At 49.2% G+C, this 23,385-nt stretch overlaps 1 protein-coding gene across 3 annotated transcripts in view; it reads right to left on the bottom strand.

The window, feature by feature from the left end:
* Window positions 1-565: 565 nt before the first annotated feature.
* The window catches only part of LOC126544016 (uncharacterized), a 169,015-nt gene continuing 146,195 nt past the window's right edge, over window positions 566-23,385 (bottom strand). The window contains exons 10-12 of one of the 3 annotated variants that reach the window (XM_050191192.3): window positions 13,191-13,335; window positions 3,370-3,622; window positions 685-781 (exon numbers count right to left, since the gene is read on the bottom strand). In XM_050191192.3, the coding sequence (XP_050047149.2) occupies window positions 769-781; window positions 3,370-3,622; window positions 13,191-13,335 (411 nt within the window). In that variant the 3' untranslated portion in view covers window positions 685-768. Of the gene's footprint in view, window positions 782-3,369; window positions 3,623-13,190; window positions 13,336-23,385 lie in introns of those variants that run through there. The other 2 variants (XM_055062447.2, XM_055062448.2) reach the window with 2 other exon arrangements.

Genomic DNA, 23,385 nt, shown 5'->3' with positions numbered 1-23,385 from the left:
AAGATGCATCGAACTTTATCCAAGTGAGAACGAAGCCACTTAAACAAGCCTTTATAGCCTCCACAGCGTTGAGTGCTCTGTATGAAACGCAGTATAGAGATCGATGTTTGAGGTGCAGCATTGGAAAGGGAGCCGACGTCTTGCCCGTCATATGGGGACGAACCGCCTTTATCCATCGCCAACGCAAGATTATAAGCAGTCTGCCCGGCGCCCTCCGTCCCGCAAGTTTCCAGCAATCGAAAAGGTCAAGATGGTAGCTCCCGTACAGAAAGGGCATCACGGCCCGTCGTGGAACCTTTCTGCGAAACGTGGTTGTCCGTGCAGGCTTAGCTTCTCCTGTGAAAGCTCCCATTCGCTCTCATATCTCCCCAGAGCGTCACCGCCAATAGAGGCAAGTTATACTCGTTTACTACAAATAAAACTTGTGCAACAATCCGGGATAGTGGGCCAAGAAAAGCACATATCCAAAATAGTATGTTCTTTCTGTTGCACCTGCTTATGCTTATGATATTAAAAGCCTACACCCAGCTATGAAGCACTTCTTTATTTCAGTGGTCGTATACAGGTATCTGACTAAAGATGATGGCTTGATGGCTACCAATTTTAAACGCTTAAGACTGCACAGGTAACATGTCTGCCCTACGGCAGGGCGCATCCATTCTTGTTAAAGAGGGTAGAATTTCAGATAAGAGACGTCGTTTGATCTTCCCGAACCCACTCCTTGGAATGGCGTCAATGAAGAAAATACCACCATCCATGTCAGGAGCATCAGGCAGGCATTCTGAAAGATTCAGAATTACATTAGTGTCCCGTAAAATTCTACAAAGCCAGGCAAATTTCAGTCAAGGAATCACTAGCGGTCATTTACAGCTGCATTACCTGTGCTCTGAAATAAACAAATATAAGCGTCAAATTTCAACGACTTCCTATAGTGATACCGTACCCCGTAAACGAAATAGAATTCGAAGCCCAGAGAATCGCTCTATGCCATAAATGGTGAAGGAGGTGTCCACGTTCGGTATATGGATTCGGATCATCGCATTGTTTGCTGATATTACTAAAAAACACGCTCATACAAAGCAGCGTTCTCTTCTAAATGACGCGAATATTCATTGAGCTGGCGAGGTACAGTGATAGCGGATGACATAAGCATAGCTTGGTTTCCTGCGGATGTTAGCTGTCTGCGTCACGAGGAAAGAGGTGATGTATGACACTTGTCGTGGAAAGAATGTCGGTGAGAGTGTAAGCACACAGAGTTACTCACACATACTTGAATACATTTAAGGATTCGCACCTCTTGGGTCACAGTGGCACCTCCATTCTGCAGCATTGGCGAAGAATGGGGACATTAATACTAATCTCTGCTTCTACTTCAACTGCGGTGGCTGAGCACGCTGCCCGCGTCCCATCTAGGAGCCAATCTGCGCTGGGTTCCAAGGCTAGCCGACCTCAGATAGCTGATGGCTTCGTGTGCGTTGTGTTCTCGCGAATCTAGTTCGCGTCGAAACTAGAGGCAGCACGAAGGGGGAATTCGCTCGCCGCTGCTGCACCTCTTGATCACGCCAGTGGTCCGACAGTGAGTGTCTGCGGTCATCGAGTGAGATGTGTTCGTGCTTGTCTGTTAATTAGTAAGCAAATGCTTACAGAATTTTATGACCTAATAGTTCTGCGGGAACCAGCAAGGTAATATAACCTAAGAGAAGAAATTAATAAACGGAAAATGTGACGTTCACCCAAACGTAGATAATTGCTACAAAGGAAACCCATACGGGTTCCTCGAAAGAAAAGCCTTGTAGTTGAACGAAAATTCCTCCTGGCCCGGGACAACTATCATTTTCCATTTTTTTAACAGCATTATAGGCTACCGAAACGACTAACCTTACCTCCTATAGCAGTCTAATAATTTTCCATCACAATCAATTCTTCGCCTGAAAGGCAATACTGACTTTGAAATTTTCAGAGCGTAGAGCGCATTTAATTTTTATTTTATTTAACTCAAATGAGCAGTTACTGTATTACTGAAGTTATTTTGCGATTAATAAATCAGCCAATAACTGTTGTGGATCCCACTGATTGCCATGACGCTGCATGACGCCATGCCGAAAGAGAAAGCAAGCGATTTTTCACTGCATTTGACAGCAGATAGTTAATTTTCTGCTCCATGCAGTGCAATAGTATTTGGCTCACATGCTCGCAGGAGTCTCGCTAACAGATCGGCAACGTTTTTTCACTAAGTTTAGGGCCCCAATAAGGGTTGGTCATTAGCCATGTGACGAATTGAGTACCTCTATGGGCGTAAACATTTTTACAGCGTGTTGGCGTGGCAAGTCGTAGCAATGTCACGCTACTTGAACGATGCGGCGGCAACTTTTTTTTTTGCTGCAAGCATAGTATGGCATCCTGTGGCATGGCTCGCACAGACAGCAAGTTGCAATCTTTGCGTCATCCTAGAAGCGGGGACCCTGACGCCGACGGCATGCAAACAGCCGACTATCACTTTTTGTTAGCAGATGGCTTAACGCAATTTCTTTCATTTTCTTTACACTTCCTGGAAAATATATAATCTATAAAAACAAAGTATACTAGGCACAAGCGATTGCTTTACGCAAGATGACAACACCCACACCTCTCACGGCACTACGAATAATGCCGTTCTTCGAGTGCTGTGACTTGCGCGGACAAGCCAGTCAGTGAATAAAGCGGCTTTGGCTTTCCGTGACCTTACCTCGACTGCAGGTGTGAGTAAGAAAGCATCGCTTATTCATATTGGATGCGTGCATTCAACGCTATAAGGGCTTGGACTGACTCTTGGGCAAGTGAAAACATTTAATGCTGAAGCTGATTCGGCACAAATAGCGGGAATCAATTATTATTATGTATGGTGTCGCTTGTTTGGTTTGATAACTTTGTATGATATAATAATATTTCAAGTAGGAGCTGTTACCCTGTTTCCTCAATGCACACATTGCTTTTTATCTGTAAACCACCTACAGAACAATAACGCAGAAAATCTGGTCAACCATTTTTTATACACGCACGTACGTTGCTCACTGATGGTACAAATGGTTGCCTATTTCAATTAGACCAGACTTTGATTTATTTTCCTGTTCTAGAGCTGCTGTTATGTCCGATTGCATTCAGGACAAAAAAAACGAATCCTGAGCCGACGCAAAAAAAAAAGAACATAGAGAGTTTCAGGAATAGCGTATCCATGTAGCTTAGCGCATGCGAAATTCCTCACACCATTGTAGGCTCTTTGCATTTTTTTTAACTCTCTTGGCGTTGTTTTTTTAACGCCGGTAGGCTGCGTGTTCTAATTTGGGTCCTCGGCTTCTAAAGCCCCCTAATGTCTGAAATGTCATGCCGCACCTCTGACGAAGTTCTTGATCTCCTCTGCAAGATCTCGACTTTCCTCGTCTTTCGGTGACAACGACGGCTGCAGGCAATCCTTTAGCGTAGGAGCCCGAAACCGGTACGACGGCGGCCTCGGCAACGCTGGGATCAAATGCAAGGCACTCCTCGATTTCAGGAAGTCCAGTACATATGTTGGTCGGTATTATGGTGGCCTTTAGGCGGCCTTGTATGAACAGCCTTCCGTCTTCGTTGTAGTAACCGAAGTCACCTGATAGGACGGAAGGAATTTCGCAGTGACATTGCAAAACCGAGAAAGCGTCTGTTATGCTATGTACCACGAACATCGGTGAATGCAACTGAAGCACGTGAAACCGGACTAAGAAGCAACCGATTCTTAAAGGTGGAAAAATTCAGCAAAAACACCCTGGACAACCCACAGAGGAGACGAGACAAGCACTGGCGCTAACTGCTTTATGTTATTTATGACAACGCACATATTGTCACGTGGTAGTGACGGTGAAGAAAGAAGCAGTACGGTGGAATACAAAACTAGCTTTTATTGGGCGAACTGTGCCCACAAAACAGGCTACACTTTTAGCACAACGATAGCGGCGAACACGGTCGGCGATCGTCGGAAATCTGATCAGCGGGTCAAGCGCGTCGGCTTTTATAGAGCAGTCGTCGAATGTTCCAGACTAATCGTTCGGACCCGCGTGCCTTCCACAAAGTTCTACACCATTCGCGTTACGCGATGAAATCAGATAACACACGGTTCGGCGAAACAGACAGCCGGGTAGAAGCATCGATAACTTTCCAGAAACGTCTGAACATGCAGGCGCGTCCCTCGCTGTGCGATTACATTTGTTAAGTGGCGAAACGTGGTCGCCCGATAAAGATAAGTACATGTGTCAATACCCCCCTCTTAAAAAGCATCGACCCGATGCTCCAAACAAACGAAGGTAATAAACAAAAGCACTCGTAGCAAAGAAAAGAACAAAAATGGCGAAGTTTGTCAGCGTCCGTAAATGGGTTTAAGGCGCACCACGTGGACCACTTCAGATCGAGCGCGGCGCCGCTGTGAATGCGATATGCCGTCTGGTACGACCTCATAGTCCAGAGCGCCAATACGTCGGATGACCTTGTAGGGTCCGAAATAGCGTCGGAGTAGTTTCTCACTGAGTCCTCGTCGGCGTATCGGGGTCCAGACCCAAACATGGTCACCCGGTTGGTACTCGACGAAGCGTCGTCGGAGGTTGTAGTGTCGGCTGTCGGTCCTCTGCTGGCTCTTGATTCGCAGGCGGGTGAGCTGTCGGGCTTCTTCGGCGCGCTTGAGATAGCTAGCGACGTCAACATTCTCTTCGTCAGTGACGTGGGGCAGCATGGCGTCGAGCGTCGTCGTCGGGTTCCTGCCGTAAACCAGCCTAAACGGCGTAATCTGTGTTGTTTCTTGCACCGCCGTGTTGTACGCAAAGGTTACGTACGGCAGGACCGCGTCCCACGTCTTGTGTTCGACGTCGACGTACATTGCTAGCATGTCGGCGAGGGTCTTGTTCAGGCGCTCCGTGAGACCATTCGTCTGCGGATGGTAGGCAGTTGTCCTCCTGTGGCTACTCTGGCTGTACTGCAGAATGGCTTGGGTGAGTTCTGCTGTAAAAGCCGTTCCTCTGTCGGTGATGAGGACTTCTGGGGCACCATGTCGCAGCAGGATGTTCTCCACGAAAAATTTCGCCACTTCGGCTGCGCTGCCTTTTGGTAGAGCTTTAGTTTCAGCAAAACGGGTGAGATAGTCCGTCGCCACGACGATCCACTTATTCCCGGATGTTGATATCGGAAACGGCCCCAACAAATCCATCCCAATCTGCTGGAATGGTCGGCGAGGAGGTTCGATCGGCTGTAGTAATCCTGCTGGCCTTATCGGTGGTGTCTTGCGTCGTTGACAGTCTCGGCATGTCTTGACGTAACGGGCGACGTCGGCGGTCAGACGCGGCCAGTAATACCTTTCCTGTATTCTCGACAGCGTCCGGGAGAATCCGAGGTGCCCAGCGGTTGGATCGTCGTGTAGGGCGTGCAGTATTTCTGGACGCAGCGCTGACGGTACAACAAGAAGGTAGCTGGCGCGGACTGGTGAGAAGTTCTTCTTCACGAGCAGGTTGTTTTCTAGCGTGAACGACGACAACCCGCGCTTAAATGCCCTAGGGACAACGTCGGTGTTCCCTTCCAAATACTCGACGAGGCCTTTTAGCTCCGGGTCGGCTCGTTGCTGTTTAGTGAAGTCTTCCGCGCTTATTATCCCAAGGAAGGCGTCGTCGTCCTCGTCGTCTTGCGGCGGGGAATCGATGGGGGCGCGCGATAAGCAGTCGGCGTCGGAGTGTTTTCTTCCGGACTTGTATATTACCGTGACGTCATATTCTTGTAGTCTGAGGCTCCACCGCGCCAGCCGTCCTGAAGGGTCCTTTAAGTTAGCTAGCCAACACAATGCGTGATGGTCACTGACGACTTTGAATGGCCTGCCATAGAGGTAAGGGCGGAATTTAGCTGTAGCCCAAATGATGGCGAGGCATTCCTTTTCAGTCGTAGAATAGTTGCTTTCCGCTTTTGACAGCGACCGGCTAGCATACGATATCACCCTTTCAAGTCCTTCTTTCCTCTGGACTAGGACGGCACCAAGGCCTAGGCTACTGGCGTCAGTGTGGATTTCGGTATCGGCGTCCTCGTCGAAGTGTGCAAGTACCGGCGGCGACTGCATGCGTCGGTTGAGTTCTTGAAATGCCTTGGCCTGAGGTGTTTCCCACTTGAACGCGACATCACATTTGGTTAGATGTGTTAGCGGCTCCGCGATGCGTGAAAAGTCCTTGACAAAGCGCCTATAGTAGGCACACATGCCAAGGAATCTGCGCACTGCCTTCTTGTCGGTTGGCTGCGGGAATTTTGCGATGGCAGCTGTCTTCTGTGGGTCGGGGCGTACTCCTGATTTGCTGATCACGTGGCCTAGGAACAAAAGCTCATCGTAAGCGAAACGGCACTTTTCCGGCTTCAGAGTGAGCCCTGATGACTTGATGGCTTCTAACACTGTCGCAAGCCGCCTAAGGTGATCGACGAAATTTCCGGCGAAGACCACGACGTCATCCAGGTAAACAAGGCACGTCTGCCACTTTAGTCCGGCTAACACCGCGTCCATGACGCGCTGAAACGTTGCAGGCGCCGAGCACAGTCCGAATGGCATGACCTTGAACTCGTAGAGGCCGTCTGGCGTGATGAAGGCAGTCTTTTCGCGATCTCTCTCGTCGACTTCTATTTGCCAGTAGCCAGACTTGAGGTCCATCGACGAGAAGTATTTAGCGTTGCAGAGCCGATCCAATGCGTCGTCTATCGGTGGAAGGGGGTACACATCCTTCTTCGTGATCTTGTTCAGTCGACGATAATCGACGCAGAAGCGTAGGGTTCCGTCCTTTTTCTTTACCAGGACTACTGGAGAGGCCCATGGGCTTTTCGACGGCTCGATGATGTCGTCGCGCAGCATTTCGTCGACTTGTTGCCTATTAGCTTCACGTTCTCGCGTCGAAACTCGGTAAGGGCTCTGGCGGATTGGTCGAGCGCTCTCTTCGGTTATTATGCGATGCTTTGCAACTGGTGTTTGTCGAATCCTCGATGACGTCGAAAACAGTCTTTGTATCGTCGGAGAAGACTTCTGATCTGTTGCTGCTTACTCATAAGAAGACTTGGATTCACGTCGAAGTCTGGTTCGGGGATAATGCTCATCGAGGTAGATGCGGCTGAATCCGAGAGGACAAAGGCATTGCTGGTTTCCACAATTTCCTCCATGTATGCGATTGTCGTGCCCTTTGTTGATGTGCTTGAACTCTTGGCTGAAGTTGGTTAGCATAACTTCCACTTGCCCTCCGTGGAGTCGAGCGATCCCTCTTGCGACGCAGATTTCACGGTCGAGCAGTAGATGTTGGTCGCCCTCGATGACGCCTTCTACGTCAGCGGGTGTTTCAGTGCCGACGAAAATAATAATGCTGGAACGCGGCAGGATGCTCACTTGATCTTCGAGCACACTCAAGGCGTGGTGACTACGACAACTCTCCGGCGGTATCGCTTGATCTTGTGACAGCGTTATCGATTTCGACTTCAGGCCGATGATTGCGCCATGTTGATTCAGGAAGTCCATGCCGAGAATGACGTCTCGTGAACACTGTTGGAGAATAACGAAGGTGGCAGGGTAAGTCCGGTCATGAATGGTTATTCTTGCCGTGCATATTCCAGTCGGCGTAATGAGGTGTCCTCCAGCGGTCCGAATTTGGGGGCCCTCCCGTGCAGTTTTAACCTTCTTCAACTGGGCGGCGATGTGTCCACTCATTACGGAGTAATCGGCCCCTGTGTCGACTAAGGCAGTGACTGCGTGGCCGTCGAGAAGCATGTCGAGGGCGGTGGTTCTTTGTCTGGCGTTGCAGTTAGGTCGTGGCGTCGGATCACGGCTGCGTCGTGTTGAACTGAAGTTGGAACGTCGCGTCGTCAAGTCGTCGTTCGTCGGTGTAGTCTTGCCTTCCTGACTTCGTCGGGACGGCGGCGTGTCGTTGTTATGTCGTCGAGATCGTTTATTCGTCGTCTTCGTCGGCGGCAGAGGATCTTCGTCAGTTCGACGAACAGCAACCGCACCTCCATCGGTTGCTGCTTTTAGTTTTCCGGATATGGGCTCGCTGACCGGCCCCGGGCTGGGCCAGTGTATGGCCGGCGCTGCGGCGACAGGTAGCGGCCTGGTGATGGCGAACGCGATGGTCGTCGAGGGCTCCACTGAGTAGCGGCGACGTAGTCGGTGATGTCACGAGGTCGTTCACCTTCCCTCGGGCGCTGTGCGTTTACGGCGAAGCCTCGCAATCCCAGGTCGCGGTATGGGCATCAGCGGTACACATGGCCGGCTTCGCCGCAGTGGTAGCAGAGCGGGCGGTGGTCGGGGGCGCGCCAAATGTCCGTCTTCCTCGCGTAGGTGCGCTGGGCGACGGGTGGGCGTGCTGGCGGCGGCGGCGGTGGACGACGGAATTGCGTCGTTGCAGGGCCCTGGCGTGGTCGCGGAGGGGGACCTGGAAGGCGTGCGACGGCGGCGTATGTCATCGCTTTTGGCTGGGGCTGCGGTAATTGTGGTTGCAGCTCAGGAACTCCTAGCGATCGGTGCACCTCTTCTTTCACGATGTCGGCGATCGAGGCCACTTGAGGCTACGACGATGGCAAGACCTTGCGCAGTTCTTCGCGCACAATGGCCCTGATGGTCTCGCATAGATCGTCCGTGGCCAGTGATTGAATTCCGGAGTAGCTTGTTGGCTTGGTGCGTCGGTCGAATTGGCGGTTCCGCAATTCGAGTGTCTTCTCGATGCTCGTCGCCTCACGAAGAAACTCGTCGACGGTCTTCGGTGGGCTTCTTACCATACCGGCGAAAAGTTCCTCTTTTACACCACACATCAGTAGACGTACTTTCTTCTCCTCGGACATTTCGGGGTCGGCGTGGCGGAACAGACGGCTCATTTCCTCAGTGAAGATCGCGATCGTCTCATTCGGCAGCTGCGCTCTTGTCTCCAGTAGAGCTTGGGCTCGCTCTTTTCGCACGACGCTTTGAAATGTTTGCAGGAAGCCGCTTCGGAAGAGGTCCCACGTCGTCAAGGTGGCTTCTCCATTCTCGAACCACGTCTTGGCGGCGTCCTCCAATGCGAAATAGACATGTCGTAGCTTGTCGTCGCTTGCCCAGTTGTTAAACGTAGCGACCCTCTCATACGTTTCCAGCCAGGTTTCCGGGTCCTCAAATGTGGAACCGCGGAACGTCGGTGGTTCCCTGGGCTGCTGCAGCACGATGGGGGACGCTGGGGCTGCCATCGGGGTTGCCTTGGCCACAATCTTCTTGGTCTTCTCAGGTAGAAGTCGGTGCTCCGGGGGCAGCTGTTGAAGACGGCGGCTTGCTCGATGGTCCGGGACTACGTTGGTGTTCTCTTTGCGGTCTGGGCTGGGATCACGGCTTGTCGGGGGCGTCCCGTACATGAACGAAAAGCACCTCCACCAGATGTCGCGTGGTAGTGACGGTGAAGAAAGAAGCAGTACGGTGGAATACAAAACTAGCTTTTATTGGGCGAACCTGTGCCCACAAAACAGGCTACACTTATAGCACAACGATAGCGGCGAACACGGTCGGCGATCGTCGGAAATCTGATCAGCGGGTCAAGCGCGTCGGCTTTTATAGAGCAGTCGTCGAATGTTCCAGACTAATCGTTCGGACGCGCGTGCCTTCCACAAGGTTCTACACCATTCGCGTTACGCGATGAAATCAGATAACACACGGTTCGGCGAAACAGACAGCCGGGTAGAAGCATCGATAACTTTCCAGAAACGTCTGATCATGCAGGCGCGTCCCTCGCTGTGCGATTACATTTGTTAAGCGGCGAAACGTGGTCGCCCGATAAAGATAAGTACATGTGTCAATATATATATATCCCTAACAATTTAACTACACGACTGCGCACGCAACACAAAACAGAAATAAGCATGTCACACCAGAGCCAGTTACCGAAGACGTGCGCACAAGAAATTATATTTCGCTGAATACAGTATACATATTTTTTTTCTTTTTGTGGGAAGCCCTTCAAGGCCAACCACAAGCGTTCACTTATGCTTTTGGCGAGAATCGACGTGTCACCAGTTTGATTAAGCTTCCGGACAAAGATTTTCCCGCTTGCTTGTGTCATTGGTTATTGCATGGTTATAATGAATGGCGCATCGGGCGGAAACCAGTCGTAGAACCAACTTGGATCACCGGCCATGTAGCATTGGTTATGCGCCGCTCTTCAATGAGCCTCTTTGACGCTGTGAATAAAACCGCTACAGACACAGCATGGAGGGAGACTACAACGCAGGGTGGTTGTCCCCCCTTCCTGTGTCTGTTGTGGTTTTATTCGCAACGTCTCACCAATTGGTCTACAACTTTACCTTGCTCTTTGACGCCCACTTGGGTTACTGGGTATGCGCCGCCAGATATGTGTCACTCTGCAATCAACCTATCTGACGCCAACAGCTTGCGTAAAAGGGTTTATGTCACTGCGTACGTCCAATTCATGAATAATAATAATGACAAAAAAAAATTACCGACGATTACGTTACTTCCTAATGCGAAATTTGAGCGCAGCAAATAAGCTGTTTCACCTTTTCGATAGATTGAGGCAAAGAAATCGAGCAACACATGTATGCGCTATCACAGAATTTTTTTTTTTATTTTTCACACGTATTCCTTTAACAAAGACTCCACTAACAGTTCTTGACAGTCATGAAGGAAGCTTTGTGGTCGGAGAAATAGACTGATATATGTTCGACTTGGTACACCAATGCTTGATTCTCAAAGACGAGATCTATACAAGTGCCTCGCGAGGTTGTCACAGCCGTGGGACGCGTTACGAGCGAGAGGAACGGGATGTTCTCCCGCATAAGTGTTAGGAAATTGCTGTTTGTCTTTATGTCAACATTAAAGTCCCCCACTACTAACAACGGTGTGGATCGATGGACGGTTAATGCGAGTTGCAGGAAGTGCACGACGTCTTTCGTGAGTGCGGTAGGGGCGAAGTAGGCAGCTACTACCAGCAAGATAATTTCGCAGTGGCGAACGGCAGCGGCAATTTCGGCTCGGGCGGTGCACATATACAGATCCGCCGCCACCGATCTGGCTCTCTGATTGCCACTGCACAGGGTGAACGGCAGCGGCAATTTCGGCTCGGGCGGTGCACATATACACATCCGCCGCCACCGATCTGGCTCTCTGATTGCCACCGCACAGGGGTTGCATTGGAGGAGGAGCGAAGAAAGGAATTAAGTTCGAGCCGGCGCTTTGACAACCGGAGACTCGCAGGAAGAGGGGGGAGGGGGGCGGCGTGTACACCCAGCGGCAAACGATGGGGGCAGAAGCGCGCGCAGCAAGCGGACAACACGATAAAGGGAGGAGGGAAGAGATAGCAGCGACTGACTGATGCCGCTGACGCCGATAGTGAGTCAACCCCAGCTGCGGAGTTGGTTTCAGGGACAACGCCGCCGATGCCGACACAAACAATATGATACCCTCGCTTCCGCAGCGCTAAGAACCAGGTCTAGCCGTGGGAAGGTGGTCACGTATTCGTCGACGTGCCGGGGCCTACGTGAAATAACCGGCGCGTCGGCAACTGAAGAGCACCCTATCCGCCACACAAGAACAGGGGGGGGGGGGGGGGGGGGACCCTTTCCTCCTCTTTCTGCATGGCGGCGACGGTGTTCTATGCAGTCACGTTATCTTGACTCTCTAGCGGCGTCAGCGGCATCCAGCGGTATCAGTCGGTCGCTGCTAGCGCTGGGGGGATGAAAGGGGGGCGGAGCTGGTTACGAGGCCGACGACAACGCCGACGACGACGCGAAACCCAGGAACGGACGCCAAAGAGCTGCGCTCTAAGAACTTTGAAATTCCTCTGCTGCCCGGTGGAAATTAACTCTCGTCACCCGTGGACTTCGCGGCTCTGCAGATAGATGCCGCCGCCAAGCCCTCTGGCGCTAGACGGAGCCAAATCGGCAGTGGGAAGCGTGAAATAAGAGCCCGGCGGCAGGCAGCTTGTATACCAGCCCTAGAGGAAAAGCTTGGCAAAAAAAATTGCCAACCAGGGAGGCGCCGCCATGTTGCTAGCTCTTAGTTCTTTAGTGCGAAAATGATTCAATATATGACGCAAGAACAAGTATTTACACGTCGCACTTGTGTATGGACATTGTATAAAATGAATGCCGTGTATTTTTCAGAAATCTGCGAAGGCAATTTTGTGAAATTTCGACGTAGCCCTAGATTTTACGGTGCGTGAAAGAATTGGGTTCTAGGCGCTTGAAGTATATGGAGCCACAATGGCGAGGGAGGCTACGGATCACGTTGATAGCGCGTCTCGTCTTAAACGCATCTCGTCACTTGCGCCTGCGCGCCTGCACAGACTAGCAACATAGCGGCGCCGTTGTGGCTGCCGATTGTAATGCATGGGTGCTATGGGGAGCATTTAACCCAGAGTAGGTTACTATAACGCTAGGGCTCGACACCGTGCACGTTTCGGCGTTGGCATTCCTAGTCATGTCGCTACGCGGCTGTTGGTGTCGCTACATTGCTTCATTGCTAATCTCATTAACGTCGACATTCATAATGAGATACATTCTGACGAATTTCTTTCGCCATATTATGCGGGGGCTTGCTTTGAATCTCAGGAAAAAAAATATCTCCAAGCCTTTTCGGTGCTCAGTGATTGATAGGAGACACTTGGAGTGCGTAGTTACCGAGGCACCTTTTGCGCCTCTGGAGGGCACCGAGAACACTGAGTAGATGCGTTTTTGTATCATATGAAGGCCACAGCCTTTGTGATGCACTGTGACTGTAGTTGGCTCGTCAGCGGACACCCAGCGCTCACCGGTGGAGCAAAAAGCGCCGACGGTCACGCGGTCCGGTTATGGAGTTTCAATCCACTGTACACTGTACAACCACTGTACAACCACTGTACACTGACTCAGGAAACTCGTTCGGTTGTCTACAAAGTAACGAAAGGCACTTGACCCTAAAGTGAATATCAATTTTCCAGGTTCTTGGGGAGTTTGACTACTACAAGCGCTTCGGTTAAATTGCTCTGTTTTCCTTCTAAACGCGTTTTATTACTGCCCGTGTTGTATTACTAGGCAACTAATTTTAGCAGGTACCACGTTAAATCTGAGAAACGTTCCGAGTATGTCGAGAAGAACCGATCCCTTGAAATTCACTGTCGTTCTGAAACACTGCAGTCTTATACTCACAAGGCCTATCGGGATACCTGTCTTACCTGTGCGTATCCAACCGTCATTAGTGGTGAAGCTTGCGGTTGCTTCCGGATTTTTGTCGTAGCCGACCATAACGTGAGGTGTGTGAAAGAGCACTTCCCCTTGCTGGTTTGGCCCCAGCATGGCTCCAGAGTTCGGATCCACAACCTGGCAACGTAGACAATGCCGCTCGTGTAAGCGCTATGCCGCAATGTTTTCGACATGTGGTGTTCCTCGGAGCACACTTTAATACCAGCAGCGTAGAAGCCCACTCTTCCAAATTATGCGATCGTGAAATTTGGATCAAATTGCGTGCCCAACTCATTACCTATGCTTAACGACGAGGGAATATAAAGGGCAATATTCGGGCTGGTTATTTTTAGGTTTTAAGGAATCTTTAGGAACCGCCTATAGCCGATAGCACAATTATTGTCCATGAGCTGGATTGTTGGTAGAGGCGGGCATTACTAGCAGAATAATTCGAAACAGAATGTGAACTTATTAACGAAAATGCACAAATAACCTTTTAATTAATAACTTTAGAGCACATATTGCAAATTTTAAATTGTAGCCGATGAGCTTGCAAGACACCCACTTGAAATGAATTTCCATTATAACACCAGTTTCAAAATATTGTCACGTCCGAGAAAGATAGACGACCTTTAGTTAAAGGGTGGCGAGTTAAAGCCAGTTAAAGTGGACCAAAACATGACTGGGCGAAGTAGTAAGGGTGACAGGGCGATGATGACAAAGCAAATTAACAGAAATAAAAGTAAATTAGGAGTAATCAAAGCAAATTAAGAAGACTCAAAGCGAATTAGGAAGGAGGACAAAGCGATGTAAGAGGAATCGCACTGAATTAAGATGACTCAATGGGATTGAAGAGCAGTGAAAGTGAATTAAAAGGAATCAAACTGAATTAGGAGCAATCAAAGCAAATTGAGGTGGATTACTAAGTGAATTAAGAAGATGACTAAGCAAATTAAACGGAATCAAAGTGAACTAAGGAGAACGAAGCAAATAAAGGTTAGAGGTCCAGACCAGAATCTCCTTGTTCGTATTCTACTCGTCGACGGCGTAGGTTGTTGTGCCGTTTGCCGATTCACTCTTGCTTCCTTATGTTCGCGCGAGCCAGTTGGCGTGCTTCTTCGGCGAGCTGCACGAAGAGTTCAGCGGCTTGATGAAGGTGATCTAAGTTGTCGCATGGGAGCGTCGCTTCCACTATTGTACAAACTTCACGACTGTAAACAAGCTATAATGGCGTGAAACGTGTGGTCTCTAGCGTAGCGGTGTTGTGCGCAGACGTTACGTACGGAAGCCCCTCATCCTACGTTTTGAGCTCTACGTCTGCCTGCATAGACAGCATGTCAGTCATAATTTTGTTGAGCCATTCGGTGAGGCCATTTGTCTGCGGGTGATAGACAGTGATCTTTTGATGCATTGTGTAACTCAGATGGAAAACCTTTTCAATGAGTCTTACCGTAAATGCCGTTCTTCAATGTCTAATGACGCACGATGGGGCGCCAAGATTATGTGCATGTTGTGTACGAAAAATTGCGCAACCTCGGAAGCGTGCCTCAAGGAAGAGCCTTTGCTTCAGCGTAGCGCGTTAAATAACCTGTGGCAGTAATTGCACATTGTTTGCCAAAGATGACAAGAAACGGGCCCAAGTGGTCCATGCCGATTTGGTCAAAAGGTTTTCGAGGTGTGTCAGTGGGTTTCAGTAATTGCGCAGGCTTCACAGCTGGCCACTTCGGCGCTGGCACTCCCGAAAGGCTTGGTCATATCGTTTAACAGAAGTGACGAGTTTCCCCCAATAGTACAATTTCTTCACTCTTGCAAGGGTTCTCACGTAGTCTAGGTGGCCAGACGGAGGCTCGTCGTGGCAGGCGAACAGAATTTGGTCACCAAGCCCTGCTGGCACGGCCTTATACAATATCCCCTGTCGTAAAGAAAAGGATGAGAGTCCACGAGATATTTGCCGGGATGGAGGTGTGTTGAGGCTTTGAACTTTGAACTTTATTTTGTATCTATACAACGTACAGGTGACAGGGGCACAGACAAAAAGACGTAAAGTCGGCTTGACTAGGTCTGTGTTCCTTTAAATATATATGTACGATTATTTCATTTCATTTTATTACCTTAAAGAGCCACGAGGGGTATTACATAAGGGGTGGGTACATATATTTTGGCGAGCAAGTGTTAACACAACGAAACATGACTGGTAACATTATTGGCAAAGTTGGATGAGCACGTGATGGCTGCGATGTCGTTGGGTAGGGCGTTCCAGACTGGTAGTCCCAGTCTATTATAGGTAGTAATTCCTAGTATGCGCTTATGTGAGCAAATCTTTCACGCTTACAGCTCCAATGAAAGCGCGATCGTCTTCAATGTCTCAATCAGCAGGTTCGACAGGCGCGTGCGACAACGTGTCGGCGTCTTCGTGTGTGCACTCGGGCTTGTATGCAATGATTACGTCGTATTCCTGCAGGCGTAGGGTCCACCGTACCAGTCGTCCAGAAGGTCTCCTTAAGTTTGCGAGCCAGCACAATGACTGGTGATCTGTTACGACATTGAATGGGCGGCCGTAACGATAAGGTCGAACCTTCGCAAGGACCCATACGACGTCAAGGCACTCCTTCTCCCTCGTAGTGTAGTTTGACCCTGGGTGACAAAGTGCGACTAGCGAAAGCGATGACTCTTTCAACGCCCTCCTGCCATTGCACGAGTACCGAGCCCATAAGAATTTAACTGGGGTCTGCGTGAATTTCAGTGTCGGCGTCTTCGTCAGAGTGTCCGAGGACTGGTGGAGACGCCAGGCAGTGTGGGAGCACAGTGAAAGCTGTTTCTTGTTCAGTGCTCCAGATTAACGACACATCGTCTCTTGTGAGAGCAGTAAGTCGTTAAGTGGTAGGTGGTACGCGTACACGAGAAGGAAGGGTCGAACACTTCTCTTATCGGTAGGGGTCGGAAAAGTGGCCACAGAGGCAGTTTACTCGGGATCAAGACGGACGTCATCCGCGCTCACGACATGACCGAGGAACTTCAGCATTTGGTAGTCGAAGTGTCACTTTTGTGGGTTTAGTTCAATGTTAGAGGATGGTATTACCTCAAGTACTTGCCGTAGTCGCAGCGGATGCTCGCAAAAGCTAACTGAAAAAATGGCTGCCTCACCTAGGCAGATGAGGCAGCTCTGCCAGTTCAAGTAGGCCGGTACAATGTACACCATCCTTTGGAAAGTTGCTAGAGCAGAGCAGATACCAAATTGAGGCAGCCGCAACTCGCAAAGGCCACCCGGAGTGACGAAGGCAGTTTCTTCACGGTCCCGCTCATCGGCCTCAATCTGCCAACAGGCGTGTTTTATGTCAAGGGAGGAAAAATACTTAGCTCACCATAGCTGGTTGTGAGAGTCATCAATGCGCGACAATGAGTAAACATCTTTTTTTTATGGCACAGAAGCGAAGTGTGCCATCTTCTTAACGAGTACAGCCAGTGATGACCACAGACTGCTTGAAGGCTGAATAACGCCATTGTCAATAATTTCCTTTAATTTTGTTTTAATTGCTTCGCCTTCTTTCGGCGAGGCACGATAAGGATACTGGTGGATAGGAAGTGCATCACCGTAGGTGATTATTCTGTGTGGCGTCTTACTAACTCTAAAGGAACCAGCAAAGCACACCTTGAATTGAAATTATAGTTGACGTAGGGCCTTCTTTCTTCCTCCAGCAGCTCTTTGCTTATGTCAATGCCTACAAGCGATGCTTCATTTATGGCAGATCCTTCCGACGCAAAAGACTCAATAACGTCCCCCAAGGCTTCAGCGTAGGCGATGGCAGTGCAGCGAAAAAGGTATCGATGCTCATTGGTAAATTTTTTAAACAATAGCTCAGTGTGGCCATCCCGAAGTGAAACGAAGCCTCGTGCCACACAAATTCCTAGGTTCCGCAAAAGGGAAATGTTGCCTTTTGCTAGGACTTCACCCTTGCATGTTCCTTCAAATATCACCTGAACCATAGCACTGGAACGGCTTGGTATCGTGATGCTGTCCTTGGAAACACGAAGACCGGCTCTATGGCGGCAGGTATCATCTTGTGTCGTAGCTTTTCTGGAAGAGAAAGTGACGCCACGCTTCCTGACGTTGATGATTGCCCCATATTCTCGGAGCAAATCAATTACAAGTATCAAATCACGGGAACATTCATGCACAAAAATGCAGCTAGCGAGAAACGTCGGATTTGGAATTCGTATTCTAGCCATACTCCCGCCAAGCAATGTGACAACGTGTCCTCTAGCTTAGCGAACTTGCGTGCCAGTCTAAGGCATAATGACTTTCTTGAGAACGCTCGCCAGTTTCCTGCTAATAATCGAGTAACCAGCACCAGTGTCTAATAGGGCATTGACATTTCGACCGTCGATGAGCACAGGTATCATCATACCTTGCTGGTGAAGCAGCGCACTGACACGGACATAGTGAAGACACACAAGAAAAGACGACACTCGCTGCACTCGCAGCTATTTTATTTCAGAACAAATACTTCATATTTATATACCTGCGCACCTACAGGCGTCAAAGAGAATCAAGGCAAGGTTACGACCATTTAAATGGTCGTAAGTGCACGGTCAAGCATAAAGAAAGACTTGTCGAGTGCAGGTCGTCCGTTGTCTACTGTTTGGCCATATCGTGTGGAAAAGTATACATCGGCCAAATGGGTCGGTGTGTAAACACAAGACTTTTGGAATACAAAAGATCACTGGGGAGGGGGGGGGGGACATTCATTCCCACATTAAGGGGCACTGCTCACAACATGGGTGCTGGCCGCTTTAAAATGATACCACAGTTTTATAGCAGCATAAGGATCAGTTAACCAGGGAAATAATCGAAGCCTTTCATATTCACAAGAGGGGAGAGGGTTGTATCAGTCAGCCATCCGTAAATCCAAGCCGTGGTGAGGTTGCCTTTCTGGAAGTACACTAAATAAAAAAAATTGTAATAAGATTGGTTGTCAGGGGTGCAACAAATACGATAGGATTGCACACCATGATAGATAGGTGTCATATCTGTGACGCCCGAGTAGGCGCGGGCAAATGATTTTTAAAAAAATGCCTTTAATCATGCCTTGATTCTCTTTGACGCCTGAAGGTGCGCAGGTATATAAATATGAAGTATGTGTTCTGAAATAAAATAGTTGCAAGTGCAACAAGTGTCGCCTTTTCTTGTGTGTCTTCACTGTGTTCGTGTCAGTGAGCTGCTTCACCAGCAAGGTATGATGATTACTCACCAACTAGCCCAACTTTTCACTTTACAGCACAGGTATGTGCATTGAGAACTTGTGTCCCGACTGGGGTACAAACATCGTCGAATCTCCGTCGGGCCGGGGTCGCGTTGATTGGAGGTCTTCAAGAGTCGACGACGTAACTAACGGCATGACGTCGGGACTTCTTCGCCATTCTGGAACCAGGTGCGAGCGCTATCCTCGATACTTAAATACACGTTCCTTAGTCCCGCTTTGTCGTCCCGCTTGGCGGAAGCTGCTACTTGCTCAGAGTCGTCCAGCCAGTCTTCCATGTCTTCAAAAAGACCGCCGTGGAAAGAACTTGGCCCCCGTGGGAGCTGCAGCGTGCAGTGAGTTGGTACTGTGGCCTCTGTACCTTCCACCGTGGCCATTGTCTTCTCAGATGATGATATACTTTTTCCCGAAAAGTGGAGAGCAATACATGGGCCTTCCTGTCACTTTTGTGCTTCCATGAACAAACAAGCGTTTTGCTGAAAAGACGTGCAAAGACAGTGCATCTTTACGGCAAGTGAATACGCCTTGCAAGCTCACCGGCTGCAATTCGTAAATTACTTTGTGCGCCGTAAAGTAATTAATGTAGAAGTTCTTGTTCATTATTTGGCTATGTAGTTTGATTTCATGTGCAACTCATGTCCGGCGCTCTGAATAAAACAGCTCAAGGACTAGAATTATGTTATCTGATCTGCAATAGGAGATTTTTAAAAATTCCGCCAAAATGTGAAAATGATCACCCCGTATACACTGCCCGGTTGTCAAAACCTCACTACCGCCACTTGTACGAGCGTTTCTTGCCATTAAATCACTTATATGTAATGTTTGGAATGTTTTATGACCATGTTCGGGAAAACGCTATGTATGACTAAAGGTTCCAGAATTGGGGGATGAGCTCTTTAAAAGAAAATATCAACATCGATACTAAATCATCTATTACAGCCACCTTAGAGGCCGAAGTTCATTCATGTAGCATTTTGATCGAAAATGTTTTCTTGTGTTTTGGTGCTAAGGGAAATGAATTCGGCAGACTCAAAAGGTGTTGACCTACCAAAGATATGGAGAAATACCGACGCACTATGCAGTAACGTATGCGACGCCTTGTTCCCCTTAAACTATGCCACAACGGTAACATTTGCGGAGAGAAGAACCAAGACTTCGTCACGGACCCGATAAAACGTCGATGACACTGTTTATGGGTCGCATTTGTGATTGGTGGTCGCTAGGTGCGCTTGGTGTCTGCACTTTCTGCCCATTCTACCCTCATCGACTGCTCGTCGAGCCTTTTACAGTTAGAACTCCCTTCTGTGCGCGATTTCACCACCGAGTCATTATTGCGTTTATGTGTCGCCGAGTTTGTTCGCCTCCGACCAGCTACCGCTACGCATCTTGACCTCAGATCCTCCAGTTTGTGATCCTGACTACAGGATCGCTTCTTCATTTGACGCTTTTTTGACAGGGCGCGTAGCTCTCCCTCACTCAGCTGTGACTGTTTCTATGAACCGGACATGTATCTCTATTCTGAGCTTTGGACCATAACCACAGTTGCTCCCAGAAGGTATCAAGCTGGGCAGCATAGCGCCTTTAGATTCAGACGACCCTCTGGCCCTTACTCCGCATTCTTCTGGAGGCCCTAACACCAGCACTTCATTTGACGTGCATTCTGATAGAACGATTGCCCCAGACCTTTCCGCTCCTTAGCCTGTCACTTCTTAGCCGCTTGCAGCGACCTTTTCGAGTTTCCTCCGTCCCATCTCAGCCCTACAAAAGTTGTGACTCATCGCAATGACCCCGGGAATGCCACTCCCGTCGATAGGCTTCCTTACCGAGTGTCTGCGACGGAACGTCACGTAATCCAAACGGAAGTCGAGAAAATTCCCACTGAGGACATCATGGAACCATCTACGAGTCCTTCGACATTCCCTGTGGTGCATGTCGGAAAAAAGACAACTGGGCGTTCTGCGTCGACTATTGTTCTCTAAACAAGATTACTAAGAAGTACGTCGACCCTTTGCCGCGAGCTGACGAAGCCCTCGGCTTTATGCATGCCGCATAGTACTCTTCTTCTACAGACCTTCAGTCCGGCTATTGGCAAATCACCGTTGACGAAAACGACAGAGAAAAGACCACCTTCATATAAACCCGACGTGCTCCACCAGATAAAAGTTTTGTCGTTTGGCTTGTTCAATGCTCCAGCAACTTTATATCAAACGATAGCCTCCCTTCGTCACGGTTTCATGTGGTTTACTTCCCTGTGCTATCTCGATGGCATGTCATCTTCTCACCTACGTTCTCCAGTCATGTACACAGACTCTTGGCGTCTGCGCGGCTTTCGAAGTGAAGGTCTTCACCTTAACTCGGCAAAATGCCGCTTCGGCCGCCAAGAGACCACTGTGCTTGGCCATCTTGTCAATGCTATAGGTATACGGCAAGTTAGCGCCTGCCAAAATTAGCACAGTTACAAAATTTCCGACACCTCGTTCTGCTCAGGACGCTTATTCTTTTTGGACCTTTCTTATTATTTTTAACGATTCATGAAAGAGCTTGCAAAGATAGCACGGTCCATAACCTGCCTTCTTCAGAAAGGTGTGACTTTTTCCTGGGTTCCTGAACAAGCGTCCTCCTTCTCACATCTCATTGGTCTATTGACACCACCACCAGCGTTCACTCACTTTGACGAATCTGCGGCCACGGAAATCCGTACCAACGCCAGTTTCCAAGGAATTAGCGCAGCTAAAGCCCAACGACCGCATGGTGAGAACAGCATTATTGCTTATGCAAGCCGCTTTTTTTCCTTTACTGAGCGAAACTATTAGGTCACAGAAAGCGAGAGTGTCTCGTTGTTGTTTGGGCCATCACCACATTTCGCCGTTACCTCACGGCCGACCCTTCACCATCATTACTGACCACCATGTTCTCTGCTGGCTGTCTTCCCTCAAAGATTCCACTGGTCGCCTTAGTCGTTGGGCATTGCGACTTTAAGGATGCTCATATAGAGTTGTTTACAAGTCTGGCCACTTGCACCAGGACGCAGACTACTTCTATAGCTACCCCACGGATCCACCGGACACTGCCCTGACCGACTGGAGCTCTTGTGTTCTTTCCATCTCTCAACTCTTCAAGCTCGCTGCCGAACAACGCCTATGCGCGTCTCTATGCAATATATTCGAAAATGTTTACTCCTACGCTCCTGATATTTCCCTCTGCTTTCTTGCAGTCCAAAATGACACGTCATATCGTCGCAGTTTACGGCCTGACGATCCTGACCTGTTGCTTGTCATCTCGGCTCAGCTCCGTTCCACTGTCCTGGCGCAAGTACACGAACGACCAACGGCGGCGCACCTCGTTGTGTCCCGCGCATACGACTGTACAAGCCGCTGTTCCTATTGGCCTGGGATGTCCCGCTCAGTGCACCGGGACGTGGGCTAGTGCGATCTTTATCAGCGCCGGAAAAAGTCCGCATTTCTACCTGCAGGCCCTCTTTAACCTCTGGACCAACAATACGAGCGATTTCACGGCGTCGGCCTTGATTTACTTGGTTCATTTCCTTTATCCGACTCTGGAAGCAAGTGGGTCGCCGTTGCCACAGATGATGCGACGTTGTTTGCCATTGCGCAAGCCCTCCCCACTAGCTGCGCAACTAACGTTGCAGACTTCTTGCTGCATAAAGTCATACTCCAGCATGGGGCTCCTCGGCAGCACCTAACTGACCAAGGCAGACAGTTAATGTCGAGGGTAATTCTCGACATTCTGAAATCCTGCTCGACCCAACAGAAGTACCCTACGGCCTACCACCTCCAGCCGAATGGCTTGACAGAACGTCTGAACCGGAGACAAACCGACGTGTTGGCCATGTATGTGTCTGATTACCACCAGGATTGGGACGCTGCCTAGCCATTTGTGACATTCGCGTACAACACTCCAGGCATGAAACCGCTGGTTATTCCCCGTTTTTTTCTTTTATACGGTTACAACCTTACATTACTGATGGACAACCTGGTGCCCTCTTATGGGTGTCCACACACTGACTACGCTTGAGATGCTATTGCTCTTGCCGACCATGCACGTCAAAGTGCTCGCACTCGATTTTCTTGCAACTCGATCGCAACTCAATCGCAACTCGACCGAGTGCGAGTTGCTCACACTCTATCTTTGTTGTTACTGTCCCACTTTTAGCCTCCTTGTACATAGTATAAATAAATCCCCTTTTCTGTAGATCATTCCGTAACAATATTAATAAGCAAGCTTGAGCTACATAACTTAAGATCGCATTTAAAATTGAGTTTCGTCACGGAGATTTGCCACCAATGGGACCGGAATGATTTTTTATGGCATTCGAGCACTGAGTGTGCTGGCGCAGTTGATAACATCTGCTTTTTCGCGCTTGGCTGGTGTTTTTTCTTCCACTCTTGTCCCCTTCCTCTCCCCAACCCATGCCCACCTTAATCGCATGTGTATTGTATACACATGCCAAGCCACACATGTTCTTGGTTATGTACATTACAACTTTCCTTGCCAAGATGTCAGTGGAGCCCGTGGTGTACCTCATTAAGTGAAATAATTTGAATTTCTTTAATTTTGTTATAACTTTTTCAGGTATTTAAGTAAGAGCGTGTTGTTTCATCGTTACTTGATTTAGCAAGGGTTGACATACGTTCATATCACACGCCGCACCACATGTCTTCCGCACGCGTGTGGTCTTACGGAAAAACTGCGATATCGAGGACAGATGTAAAAATTTTCATCTGTACTGCTTGTGCGGATCCATTGTAAAGTTAAATTTGTGCAGCTGTTTGCGACACGTGAAATTTTTCGCACGACCGCACGCGTACGGTGGACTTGGGGTGCCACGTGCGGCTTGAGCGCTAAGTAGGCCCTAAGCTACGAGAGATGTCATAATGGCAGCCGTCTGTTTTAAACCTATTCCAATGTT

This window comes from Dermacentor andersoni, chromosome 10 (assembly GCF_023375885.2).
Source record: "Dermacentor andersoni chromosome 10, qqDerAnde1_hic_scaffold, whole genome shotgun sequence".
NCBI lineage: Eukaryota > Metazoa > Arthropoda > Arachnida > Ixodida > Ixodidae > Dermacentor > Dermacentor andersoni.
The sequence above is the reverse complement of the archived record's forward strand: the minus strand, read 5'-3'. Positions and strand labels throughout refer to the sequence as shown.